Here is a 12,834-nt window from a genome sequence, read left to right on the forward strand (position 1 = left end):
GATTAATCCAAAGTAGTATAAATACTAAGCCAAATTTATTTATGAAACGCAACAGACTTTTTTCATATAGTCGTAGTTTAGCTATATTTTCTTCACCATGGCATCAGTGACCCCTGAACTCCATTACTATTGTGAATCTGTTTTGCTGAGGATCCGCATGATCATCTATATCAGTACTATAGACTTACACTATAGAATAAGTACTCCTATATTTGACTGTGAGAAAAAAGTAGAAATTGATTGTCCGAGAGAAATATTTGTTGACAGATGGATGCAGGCACATGTACACACAGTGTAGTAGTGTCTGGCCCTCTGCTGGACTGAGAAGGTGCTGCTCTAATCTTTTGCTTCTCTCCAGGTTATCTCAAATGCATACTGACCACTACGACACACGTGCTGTATTCCTCCACCACTACATACTGTATCTAAAGAACAGTTTTGATGAGTACAATAGCTACATGTACTGTAAAGACACTCGTGAATAACAGATGATGCAAAATAAATAAATAAATCTTGTGTGTTTCATTTCTAAACCTACAGGTTTGGGGAGATGGGATGAAACTTTAATGATCCCTGTTGGCAAACTGGGCCATTGCAGCAAACAGAAATAGCATGTGGAAAATTTGATATGGTATTGAATCAAGTGTATAACACTGGCACAACATTGTCAACATCAACAGTGGAACACAGATATACACAAGATATATTAAAATGTTGCAGATAACTAGAGGGCGACTTGCACGGTGAAAGAAACAAAAAAATGAGAGTACATTTTTGCAATTATGGCAAAATATTTACAGCCTGACAAGAAATGCAGACAATATGCATTGTGAAATATTTCTGATGAAGAAATGCTGGGACATAAATATAAAGTCTGTGAAAATGGAGAGTAGTAATACCCAGTGGGCAAAATGTGAATAGATTGTTATTAGTTTACTATCAGGGGAAATGTTCCCTATAGGTGTACATAGATTTCCACAGCTGTCTTTGACACAGTGACCTTTTGATGTTGCGATTTTACAGTGTGGTCCAGTGTAGTGAGTGTGGGGGGAGCAGGCGGCAGCAGAGGGAGGGAGCTGAGCGGACGCCATATATGGGCACACCACCGACTCTGCATTGCTATTGGCTGTGGGCCTTATGCAGCTGCTTGTCAACAAGATGGCCTTCCTCCTCCTGCCGTTTTGACACTGATTATTTTGGTATCCCCGAGAACATACCGTAAAAGCTTGTGTCACTTCTAAATGGATAGTGGGAGAGCGACTGCTCAGAGTCCTAACAAGGCGTACTGTCAGCTAGACTTTGTTCAGATAACTGACAGGCACACAAGCCTCGATAGCAGCCATCACTAGACAAGGTTGATAACAGAAAGTAGCTGCTGGCTAATGTCGAAGTTAGCCAGCGAGTGAGCTAGCCTAGCTACGTGGACACGGATAGTTAACTCGTGTCACCTGCATTTAACCAGACAAACTGGTTTAGTTAGAGTGAGATACGGCGAGGAAAGACCTGTCATCGACAGTTTGCAAGGCTGTCTGTGGAGATTAAAGCTGTTGAGGTAAGTAAGGCTAGCAAAATATAAGGTTGATGTTTTTTTGTCATGTTAGCCTGCTAGCAAGCGCTGTCATGTTATTATCCAGGTAAGTTGTGCTATGCAGTTAGCAAGCTCGTCAGCTAATGAGAGTCTATTTACTACGTGCAACTACCTATTAATAAACTAGATAAAGTGTTAAAGCTACTAGATGTGGAGCTGGTTTGGGTCTAGTTTGTGTTCAATATTAATTGACCACTTGACCGTAAGACACAATTTACTACGACGTTAAGCTAACTGTTTGCTAGTTGGGTAACTTGACCAGCTAGTGGTTGGCCAAAGACGTCCCATCAGACGTTCAAAGGTGATCGCTGCAATTAAACTAAACGATCAGATCAATGTTGTTGCTGTTATTTATCGTTTGTGACACCACACTTGTTGGATGTCACTGGAGAAGCTGGCATTTTTCCCGCTAGTCTTGTAGGATTATAAGGTTATCTAAAACAGAACCAGGAAAAGTAATAGTCAGGTGACCTACAGGAATCTAAGAAATGTAATCAGAGTAAGGACTGTATGTATATTGAGTGCTGTATATGCGAATAAACGAATAATCTAATTGTCGCATCGTATGGCACACAAGCTAAGATGAACAGATCTGGAGTGATTTCTCTTTCGAGGACAGAAGCATACTAAAGTCTGACGTTGCCATTACTCCAAAGTCATCAGTTTTGTAGTGTTTGAAGTAGCTTACTCACATAGAGGCAACTGTCTGACCTGATATTGTGAGGCCATGCATGATTTGCCCTCTTTCTTTCGTTCAAGTCTTTGCGTTCAAGTAGGTTAATACACTATTTTGACACAGTGCCCTTTGTGAGCATAGTATCAAAGCTTGCATCGAAAGTCTAACTTGTGATGCTGTTACAGCACTTACAGGCAAACGCTCACTCTAACAAACAGACAGCCCTGCATGGCCAGTCGGCCACTCTCCCTAGGTGTCCTGACATAAAGGCTGCTCTTGATGTAATAACGTTCCCAAGCAGACTGCTGGATTGATGCACTCAGCGCTATTGTTCCGTTGACAGTGTGCCGCAAAGCTGGCCCTGCTGGCTGTGCGTCTGTTGCATTGTCTTCTCAGGCACACATGCAGAGAAGGAGATTGAGCTAAGACTTTTTGGCATTCCTCCGCATTATCATTTGTCAGCTTTTGGTCATCTGTCTGAAATGCTGTGAAAGAGAGTGCCGGTGTGCAGGAGGATCATATGAGGGGGCTGAGTCGCAGGGACACTGTTTTGTGATCGTCAGGCTTACTTTTTTTTGTAAAAGTAGTCCTATGAGCTAATAGGTTTAAAGGGAACAACACAAAGTCACACGCTGTGGAATTGTTGCTCCGTTTGCCAATCCAACTAAATATTAAGAGGGTTGTGGTACATTATGTGTTGTGAACTACAAGCACCTCACATAGTGGCACCATTATTCTGGTCAGAGCGCATGCTACACTGCTCTTGATTTGTATAGGGAAATTAGTCAGTCCAGCAGAATTCAGTTTTAATGTATTGGGACCAACCTGTCAATCTCACTATGCAAACAGAAGGATAGTAATTTGTGAACAGATCAGTATATCCCTATCAGTATTTGTGTGTATGTGTTGTCTGGATTTTGACTGCAGCAGCAACCCACAAGCATTCATCTCTGACAAAACGGTGCATAAACTGTTTGTGTATGAAGACATTTTTCGTAATGTTTGAAAAACTTAATCAGAATATTCCACACAGAAGGAACAACGTCCTCTGTATTATTGACATAATGTACATGTATGTAGGTTTAACAGCACAACTACTGTGTCTCAACCAGATCCCCAACAGATCTGTAGTAGGATTTGATTTAGTATACCTTCTGTTATAAAAGCTTCAGTAGCAACATCACTGCCCACCGTGGTACAGTAGCTAGTGTCATCTATGTTCACATGTCCTACCTGCAGATTTATATGTGTGGAAGTGAAGTGTAAAGTAGTACATACAGAGAATCCCCTTCTCTTTTGACAGTTCAGTTGTGAGACAGCTTGGGTACCTAATGGTGCAGACCCCGGCACTGTAGTGCTGTTGTGATTTTGCTGGCTGCCACTGTGCTTGGACAGGATTTGAAGGATTAGGTTGAGGCAGAAAGCTTACAACCAAACTCAAGCCTTGACTCGCAGAACTGTTTCAGATGAAGAGAAAAAAGTAAAAGTAGCTCAGTAACTCAGATCAGCCGAAAATTGATTTAGAGGCTCTTTAGCTGTGTCTGGATGTGAGATACTGGAAACGACAGTGTATGGCCGCTTTTTCACCGAAATTAGCAGGTCTACACAGGTTTTTTTAAACACGGGTGGACCCACTAAAAATTGCCTGTCGACCCCATTCCCACAGTCAAGGCAGTCTGTCTGTAATTTTAACCTGAAGCATTAGGTTGTATGTCACTGACGTCACGTTTCACGTCACACATGCGCGGGAAACAGGGACCAACACCAGTTAAAGTAAACCCAAACAAGCAGTAGGTAGCATGGAGGCCAGTTACGATGTTACATTGATCACCTGTTTGTACATTTTACTACAGTATCCTTATTTACTCGCCTCCACCGGATGTTTATAACGCATCAATTCACCACCTTCAAATAGGTCAGAATTTAGTGTGTTCCCCTGGGTTTCAAAGCCGAGGTGATAAAAACTTGTGTCTACTGCAGAGTCAATTGACCTGGGTGTAAATGCTGAGTGCAGACATTCCCATTGCACACAGAAAACCTGATCTTAGCGGGTTTAAGTGGGATTTTTGACCAGTGGAATCACAATATCTGAAATTCTGGGTCTCTATTCAGTAGTTCATTGTTTTGGGGGGTAGGGGTTTGTTTGTTTTTGCTGTTGTTGTTTTTAGCCAGCAGGTTTCTCAACCTTTACAGCAGCTGTCTGTCCTAAGGTTAATGGTTAATTATTTTGAAGAGCATTGTGACAGTAGTGCCAGAATAAGTCCATACATTTCTCAATAAACATCAAACCAAAACAAATGGATTCAATTGTCATCTAAGACCACGTGAAATCCAAAACGGAGCTTTTGAAAGATAGGATTTGAAAATACTGGTGTGTAAGGTGGACACAGAGAACCAGGCCAAAACGATGACACATCCCTGCATAGAAAAGCTTGGGTGCTCTTAAGCAGTAATTTTAAGAAGCCAGCATTCTGTTTGCATCAGATCCCTGTAATCACTCTTGTTGAATACCAGTGAACTTGATCACACATTGAAGGTGTTGTCATTAATCTTCATTGTCAGATGACATTTCACCTAGGGATTTGATTGACAGTGCAACAGCACGGACATTGCTGTTCACCTTGGTTATCTGGCAGAGTTTATGAATCACTGTCATCTGTATTGTGTAAACAGAATTTTTAAACTATTGATTTGACAGCAGTTAATGTGTTAAGGTACAGTGTTTTGAAACACATTATAGGTGATCGTAGAGAGCAGGCTGGAGGTGACAGAATTTAACCCGCTGAGACCAACAGTAACCTGGCTGTGAGTGTCGCACTGTGTGCCAAATGTTGGCTGCACTGCACAATTTTGTTGTTTGCCAACCAACAGAGGAGGAGGAGGAGGAGGAGGAGGAGGAAGAGATTTTTCTTTTCAGCTTCTTTGAGTTTCAGTGTAGATGGAGGACGATCCAAAAACACCTAAGCAGTGTTTTCAGATTTATCTGCTCTAGTGTGGACATGGCCTCTCTCCCAACCATCCTATATTCAAAGGAAAGTGAGAGCTAATAATTCTGCTCTGTAGTTTGTGAAGGTGGATGATGTCCTGTGTGTGTGTGTGTGTGACTTTGTAGTGGAGCACTGCAGTGGGCGGACCGTCTCTTTTCTGGCCCCTCTTTTAATACCATCCAATCTGTTATGAGAGATGGATTGCATGATGCAGTGAGAGGAAGGGAAAAAGATGAATTGATGAAAGGAGGTAGAGAATAAAAGTGGTTAAATAGAGAGAGTCACAAGGGATCATGGAGAGAAAGGGCAGTTAAAAAGGTTCTCTAGCTTTTTTTTCTCACTACAGTATAATCTGCCTGCTCTTAGCTAGGTTGTTGCTGTGTGATTATAGAGGAAGCATTTCAATTGGTTCACCACACTGTGTGGGCGGTGTTTGCTTTTTGCACCTCTCTGAGCCATTCCATTAGTCCAAATGTGCAAAGCACCACCCATTCAGTGTGTCACACAGAAGCACAACAATGACATGTTTTAAAACCTGTGGATTGAAGAAGTCCAGTGGCTGAAGTGGACTACAGTGTCATCAAAACTCAGAGAAACCAATCTTGAACAAATATCAGACATTTGCTAAATAAGCTCTTTGATCAACTTTGTGTTATACAACAAGATTGTTTAAAGAGCTCTGCACTGATCATGTGGACCACTGTGGGATTTTCAAGTGCTGCAATACTAGTTTGTATTGTACGCCAAAACACACCCTGTGTGAACTTTTATATTGGATACACACACACAACTGAACCAGTCCTAACGGTCGATTATCTGCCAATAATGCAGACTAATGCATATGTTTGGCAAGTTGCTGCCACACTCCAAAGATGTAACAGGCAAATTGTAAAGTTAATTTTGTCAAGGATAAGAGGACAAGTTCATCAAAGATACATGATCTCACTTGAGATGACCATAGATATTGATATATCTGTATGTATGGAGCTGACTACATGTCTCGACCTGTAGAGGAGAATGAGGGGAACACCACACAGAGACACATGGGACGTAATTTGGTTGTCACTTATAGTGTATAGTGAAAGTAGAAGAATTGTCAACAAGATGTTGACAATTGATGTTGATTTTTTTTCTTTTTGTTGTGCGTCAATACACAATCTATTTTGCTCAATATATTGTACATTAGGGCTGCATAACTTAGCGCGAGAACTGCAATTATTTTATAAAGGTACAATATGTCACAAAACAGTGTTTTAATGAAATGTTGTAGTGCTGCAGAGATGCTCCAGCCAACAAAGCTTGTTCTCCAGACGTAATAAAACATGTTTGGCAGAGACCGGGAGAGATGCCACATCATCATGATTTTACTAGTTTTTCAATGTCAGTGAAAATTGTGATGTAAAATTTAATCATCCATTATAATCATGATTTATATCACAATAGCAATATCTGTCAAAATATTGGCAATATCACTTTTTGACTATCAAGCAGCCCTACTGTACACGTAGGGTTAAATAAATTCAAATCAATACTACCGTTACGGTAGTACCGTAATGGTTTAGAGTGCTCACCTTTATCACGTCATCAGTTTCTTCTGGATGTTGTGCTTGTCAACACATTGTCTCTCATGTTAACAAAAGTTTCCAAATAATGTATGTTATTATCTGGGTGTTGTATGTAGGATATATATTAGCTGATGAGTAAGGGTATTCTAAGCAGTCTATCTCATTCAAACCAGCAAAATATTTTAGTATAGTCAATGATGTGTTTGTGGTTTTTGTCTAGACTAACAAAGCTGTAAAATCGATAGGAAAATTGCAGTTTAAAAGTTGATATGAAGAAGAGAAGTCGTGTCCACTTTAATCCTTTTAATACAGTTTTAAAAGGAAATGTATAAGGAGTAAACTTGAAGGAAGCAACTCAGGACAGACAGATGAGGCGTAACTGTGGTACCAAACTGTTCTCAGATGCAGAGGAGGCCTTCAGATCAGCAGTGAGCCAAACATGTTGCTCCATTGCCACTTGTTCCTCTCCTTAAGTATGCCGGCACGTTCCTGGCAGCCCCTACAGCTGGCATAGTTGCAGAAGCAAAGCACGCTGGGTGGACTAAAGGCTTTCCCCCCTAGCCTGTAGCAAAGGCTCTTTGGCAGGGAGAAAGGGGTGAGGACAGGGAGGACAGCTACAGTAGTTTCACTACTACCCCACCCCCGCCTGCTGTTTGCTAAAAATAGGTCCAGCATATGCCTGCATGCTCCTCCCTGTGTTGCCTCCTATTAAGCAAGTCCTCTTTGAAGCACTGAGATGCAGAGGGAGAGAGGGGAGAGTCCATTTGGAGCTTTTGTGTTCCATCTTTCATCCCTTTCATCTGCAGGCCGCAGACACCAAACCTGAAATGGAATCCCTTTAATTTGATTTAGAGGCTCCAAAGCTGGGAGATGATCTTAGTACACAGTAACAAATGTAATTGCTAATTGAGTTTGGCCAAAGTAGAAGGCAGGCCAGTTGTGTTTAGTTCAGTTAGTATCATGACCATAGTTCTGCTCTCCCCAGTCTGGTGGCTGGGCTGCTGGTGTACAATTCTAACACTCTGTCTGAATTGTACCTCGAGGCAACTTTTCAATACAGCCTCAATTGGTCATTGATTAGCTGAACTGGCCCTGACGATGAACTCTGTTTTCAGTGACTGAGCTAACATATAACTTTGTCGTTTCTCTCTTTTCTCTCATTCCTCCCTCCCTCCCTCCCTCCCTGCCTGTTGGCTGTTCTCCACCCCTTCCTCTCATCTCTCCCTTTCCTGTTGATACAGTTTGTATGCCCGGTGTTGCTGGTGAACTTGGTGACAGACAGTGCCCATCAGGTTGGCACTGGGACAGGGAGCTGACAATGAGAGCTCTGGCTCTGGGTGTTTGCTGGCCTGCATAGATGCCGATATGCCCCTGGGGTCCGCTTCCTGATGGACCGAGACACTTTCTCCCACATCCGTCTGTGGTGCCCACGCCCCTTTGGCACCTACTCCCAGAACAAAGCAAGGAGCCCGGGCTCAGGGGGCAGCAGTGGAGGTGGAGGTGGGACAGGGTCCCCCTCCCTCTGCAAGGCTGAGCCCTCTCCAGATGCCAGGAGGACAGTGGATGGAAGTGAAGATGGGAGGATGATAGTGGGGGTGCAGGAAGCGAATGGAGAGGAGGACGATGTGGGCTCAGAGAACACTCCACCTGAACCTGAGCTTGTTTCCAGCCCCCTGACACAAAGCCAGGCCCCTCCTCCCTCTTCAGCCCCTCCCTCTCCACCCTCTTCCGGATCCCAGATGGAAGATGGACGTGTGCTGTTAGACACCTGGTATGTCATCAAGCCAGGCAACACCAAGGAGAAGATTGCCTTCTTTGTGGCACACCAGTTCAGTGGAGCAGGCCAGCCTAGACCCAGCGCCATGAAGGTAAGGAGCTGAAACAAGATCTGCACCAGTGATTTGCTTTTTAGTAAGAGATCTTGTTTTGTTTTTCAACTAAATATGAATTATTTTCCCTCTCCACAGGTTAAAGGTAACTGGGCAACTGACTGCAGTAAAGCCAAAAGACGAAGACGATGCTCATCCTATGACCCTCCAACTCGCTCCCAAGCGTCAGAGCCACACCTCAGCCATGACTCCTCCCCTACACCTCAGAGCCCTGATGAAACACTTTTAGGCGGGGTGAATGAGACAGATCTGTTGTCGGTGGCAGAGATGGTTGCCTTGGTTGAGCAGAGGACCGCCATGGCCCTCCAGGGAATTGTGGCTGTTCATGGGAACCAACACCAGCCCCCTACTACCCCTCACAGTCAGGGCCTTAACCCCCACCAGCACACCCTACTCCGGGGCACAGTATCAGACCCCACTCCTGTGGTGTTTGTGTCAGACAGTTCAAATAGCCAGCCCTCCAAAGAGGCAGAAGAGTCAACATCTCCCATCCAGACAGACCAGGAGCTGGAAGAGCAGCAGGAGTCATGCAGGGTAGCACAGGCCATCGCGCACTTTGAGTCCCAGAACCTGGAGAATCGGCTGCATCTGGGTGCTGGTCCTGGAACAGACTCTTCTAATCGAGATAGAGAAAGGGAGTGTAGGAGAGGAGGGGAGTCTGGCATTGTAACCCCTCCTCCACCTCCCAGCCACAGCCATGGTGAGGTCAGGATAGCTTTCAGAGTGTCAAATCTGGACCCGCGGTCTCAGTTGGAGCCAGCTGGCAGGTCCCGCTGTATGTTTATGAGCTGTGGTGGTGGAGGTAACCAGGCAGCAGCCAGGGCCAAAGAGAAAATCACCTGCGACCTCTACCAGCTCGTCAGCCCCTCATCTAGAGACCCAGGTAGTCTGCTGCTTGCCGCCACAACTGCTGCTCCCAAACCAGATGGAGATCACCCAGACAGACAGGCCTGTGGCAGCCCAGACTCAACCCAGGAGCTTTCATCTGGGGAGAAGAAAGCTGTGGGTGTGGGACGGGAGCGAGTAACAGGCTTTCACGTGGAGGTGGTAGTGACAGGTGCTGTGGACCAATGTGTGTTTTATGGCAAGGACAGTACAGAGAATGTGCAGGAGGAGACGGTGTGTTTCGCTATACCTAATGGGGGAGGGGGTGGTGGGGGTGTAGGCAGCTCCACTGACCCTTCATCAGATGATCCCCCTCCTGGACAACTCTTCTTCCTTCAGCCCCCTCGGGGCCCAGAGGAAGATGTTAAAGGAACGGGAACTGGCAGTGGGTCAGGAATGTGCTCTTTGGACTGTGCCAACAATAACGGCCCCGGGACTGGAGTGGGAGTGGTCTCAGGAGAACGGGCACCTCGACCAGATTCTCCCAGTGTTGGGGACGACTGTTCAGACCCTTCGCTGTGTCGCCTCTACCGCCACGTGTCCCATGACTTCCTGGAGATCCGATTCCAGATTCAGCGCCTCCTTGAACCACGCCAGTACATGCTGCTGCTGCCAGACCACATCATGGTCAACATCTTCAGCTACCTGCCGACACGCTCACTGGCAGCTCTCAAGTGCACCTGCCACTACTTCAAGGTGTTGATTGAGACTTATGGGGTGCGGGCAGTGGATTCACGCTGGAATCAAGACCCTCTCTATAGGGATGACCCCTGCAAGCAGTGTAAGCGGCAATATGAGCGCGGGGATGTTTCCCTGTGCCGTTGGCACCCCAAACCTTACCACCACGACCTGCCTTATGGACGTTCCTACTGGATGTGTTGCCGGCGTACAGACAAGGACACACCAGGCTGCCGCGTTGGGCTCCATGATAACAACTGGGTCCAGCAGCCTGCTGACGGCTCTCAGCCTATTCGCAGCAAGAGGGAGGACAGGAGGGAGGAGGCCAGGTAGAGAGGAAAGGGTACACCTCACACATACCAACTCTCATCTCCTCCTGTTTGCCTCCTTCTTTCTCCCTCTCACCTGCTCAGAGGAGTACAAGGAGGAATCAGCACTCCAGGACTGTTGTTTTTCTTTGCTCCAGCACTCCCTTCTCGTACTCGCCCTCAGTGGAGGGAGGTTGAGAGGTAAAGAAGGAAGAGAGGTGTGTCACTCTCCTTGTCCTTTTTTTTTTTTTTTCAAGCTCTCCAGAATCCCTCCCCCCCACTGTGCTCCAGAGTGGCACCTTTTTAAAAGTTTGCATACCAGGGTTGGGGTCCCCTCCTGCTGCTGTCAGTCAGCCCTCTTTCTGCCTCTTACTCAATCGGGTTTCTGTCTAACTCCATACATGGTTGTTAGGTAAATCATGTGAAAACTTTGCAGTGTATTTGATTGAGATTAGCATTCATAAAGTGACGCATAGAAATGTAATGCCCTAGAGCCTGCTTACTGTTCCCAATACTTGTTCTATGTTCTGTGTTGTATCACAAACTTCCATGTTAGCTGTACAATGGTGCTTCAAGGAATGAGCTGTACTGAGTCCAACACATGTAAAAGTTTTCAGTGGTCGAATGTTCAGCATTGCTATAGAAATGTGATTGTATAAAGCAAACTTGATTTTCCGTTGTACAAGATTGCCATTTGTACCTGTCCTGCACCATGCGTTTCTATTTCTCTGAATGTGCTGTAACGTTGTACTATGTTGATTAGTCCCCTGATAATGCTGCTGAAATCATTGCCTGTGTCACTGACGATAATTCTGAAGTAGCCATACCATTGGTTAATGACAGGCACAGTCTCACATTATCGGCCAGTCTCACTGGCCACTGAGAGCTGTTCTTGTCATTGTTTCAGAGTGGACCCTAACCTTGCTGACCAGCCATAAAGAGGAGCCAACGAGTACTTTCTGGTTTACAGAGAATTATGGGAGATGGACTTAATTGATAAAGACCAGTGGGATTGAATGGGATTAAAAAGAGAAACTTGATGTCACTTTGGAAAGGCCTGATGTCACTTTGTATGGTTTGATTGAATTGCTTGTTTGCCATTTTGTTTTTGTTTTTTTTGTTTGGCTGTTTTATTGGGGTGTGTGTCAGAGAATGTTTGCTGTTGTATTTGCTTTTATTCTTGAGGACTGTGTTCTCCCTGTATCAGTCTGTCACCCTACTCAACCTGCAAAGATGTATTTTTTAAATACTCCATCTTTGTTTTAACCCCCAGCTCTCTTCCTTTCCCCTCCCCTCCGTCCTCCGATTCGGCAGAGGGCAGTGTTTGCCAAAGCCGTCATTCATGCTTTGAAGCGGGTGAAACAAAACTACCACAAACCGCAGAAATACTCTCTACACCAGCTTCCAGCCTTAAAAGCCCCCCTACCTCTTACCCACCCTGCGGGAGATTGAGGCGTCAGATACCTCACAGATCAAGAGTATTGGGAGTTGCACAGGACCCTGTAAGTGGCTAGATTTCAGATGCTCGATAGACTCTACTGGATCCACCCATAACTCTTAAGTGTGGGAGTGTAAGATGAACAGTGCCTGGTGACGGCTCTGACTCTTCATTCTTGGAAAACCTCTCTCTCCCCTCCCCCCTTATCCCTCGCTGTTACACTCCCCCACTCCTGCAAGCTGACAGACTGGACGTTAAAGAACTGATGTGATGAATGATGCTGAAACTGCATGGAGGTTGGAAGACGGTTGGGTAGTCTTGGGAGAACTCTGTAGTTTCCAGACATGTACAATGCTAATGGGAAATATCTGCTTAAATAAAAACAGAAGTGATGATTAAAACTGGAAATCTGAATCACTACCTGGTTTGTGTGGTGTCTGATAAGTAAATACCAGCAACCAATGATGGCTTTAAAGCCAGTCATTTCACAGTGATTGATTTAATCATTAGTCATTTACAATGACAGTAACAATGCACATGAGATGTAATCAGAGCTGAGTTTAGTGTGACCAAAGGCCAAAACGGCTTTCAAAAGTATGATATGAGACAGAAAAGCAAGCAATACTTTGTATTTTTTAAAGCTATAACCACCAAATAACTGTAAATGACTTAAGGCAATCTTATGATTTATCTTATTTTTGAGTAAATTAAAAAAGCACAGGTAAATACAAATCAGCCTGCATTAACAGGAAAACTAGAAATTCACATTAGCCTACAACATGAACCCATGAGTATTAATTACAGTATTAGAGTTTGTCAT

General features: G+C 44.7%; 1 protein-coding gene across 1 annotated transcript; it reads left to right on the forward strand.

The window, feature by feature from the left end:
• Positions 1 to 1,142: 1,142 nt before the first annotated feature.
• On the forward strand, positions 1,143 to 12,445 carry fbxo46 (F-box protein 46). The gene is made up of 3 exons (XM_084352045.1): positions 1,143 to 1,552; positions 8,058 to 8,684; positions 8,784 to 12,445. The coding sequence occupies exons 2-3, from the start codon at positions 8,205 to 8,207 to the stop codon at positions 10,599 to 10,601; spliced, it is 2,298 nt and encodes a 765-aa protein (XP_084208171.1). The 5' UTR covers positions 1,143 to 1,552; positions 8,058 to 8,204; the 3' UTR covers positions 10,602 to 12,445.
• Positions 12,446 to 12,834: the final 389 nt, after the last annotated feature.

The sequence above is a fragment of the Pagrus pagrus genome, assembly GCF_965226575.1.
Source record: "Pagrus pagrus genome assembly, chromosome: 4".
NCBI lineage: Eukaryota > Metazoa > Chordata > Actinopteri > Spariformes > Sparidae > Pagrus > Pagrus pagrus.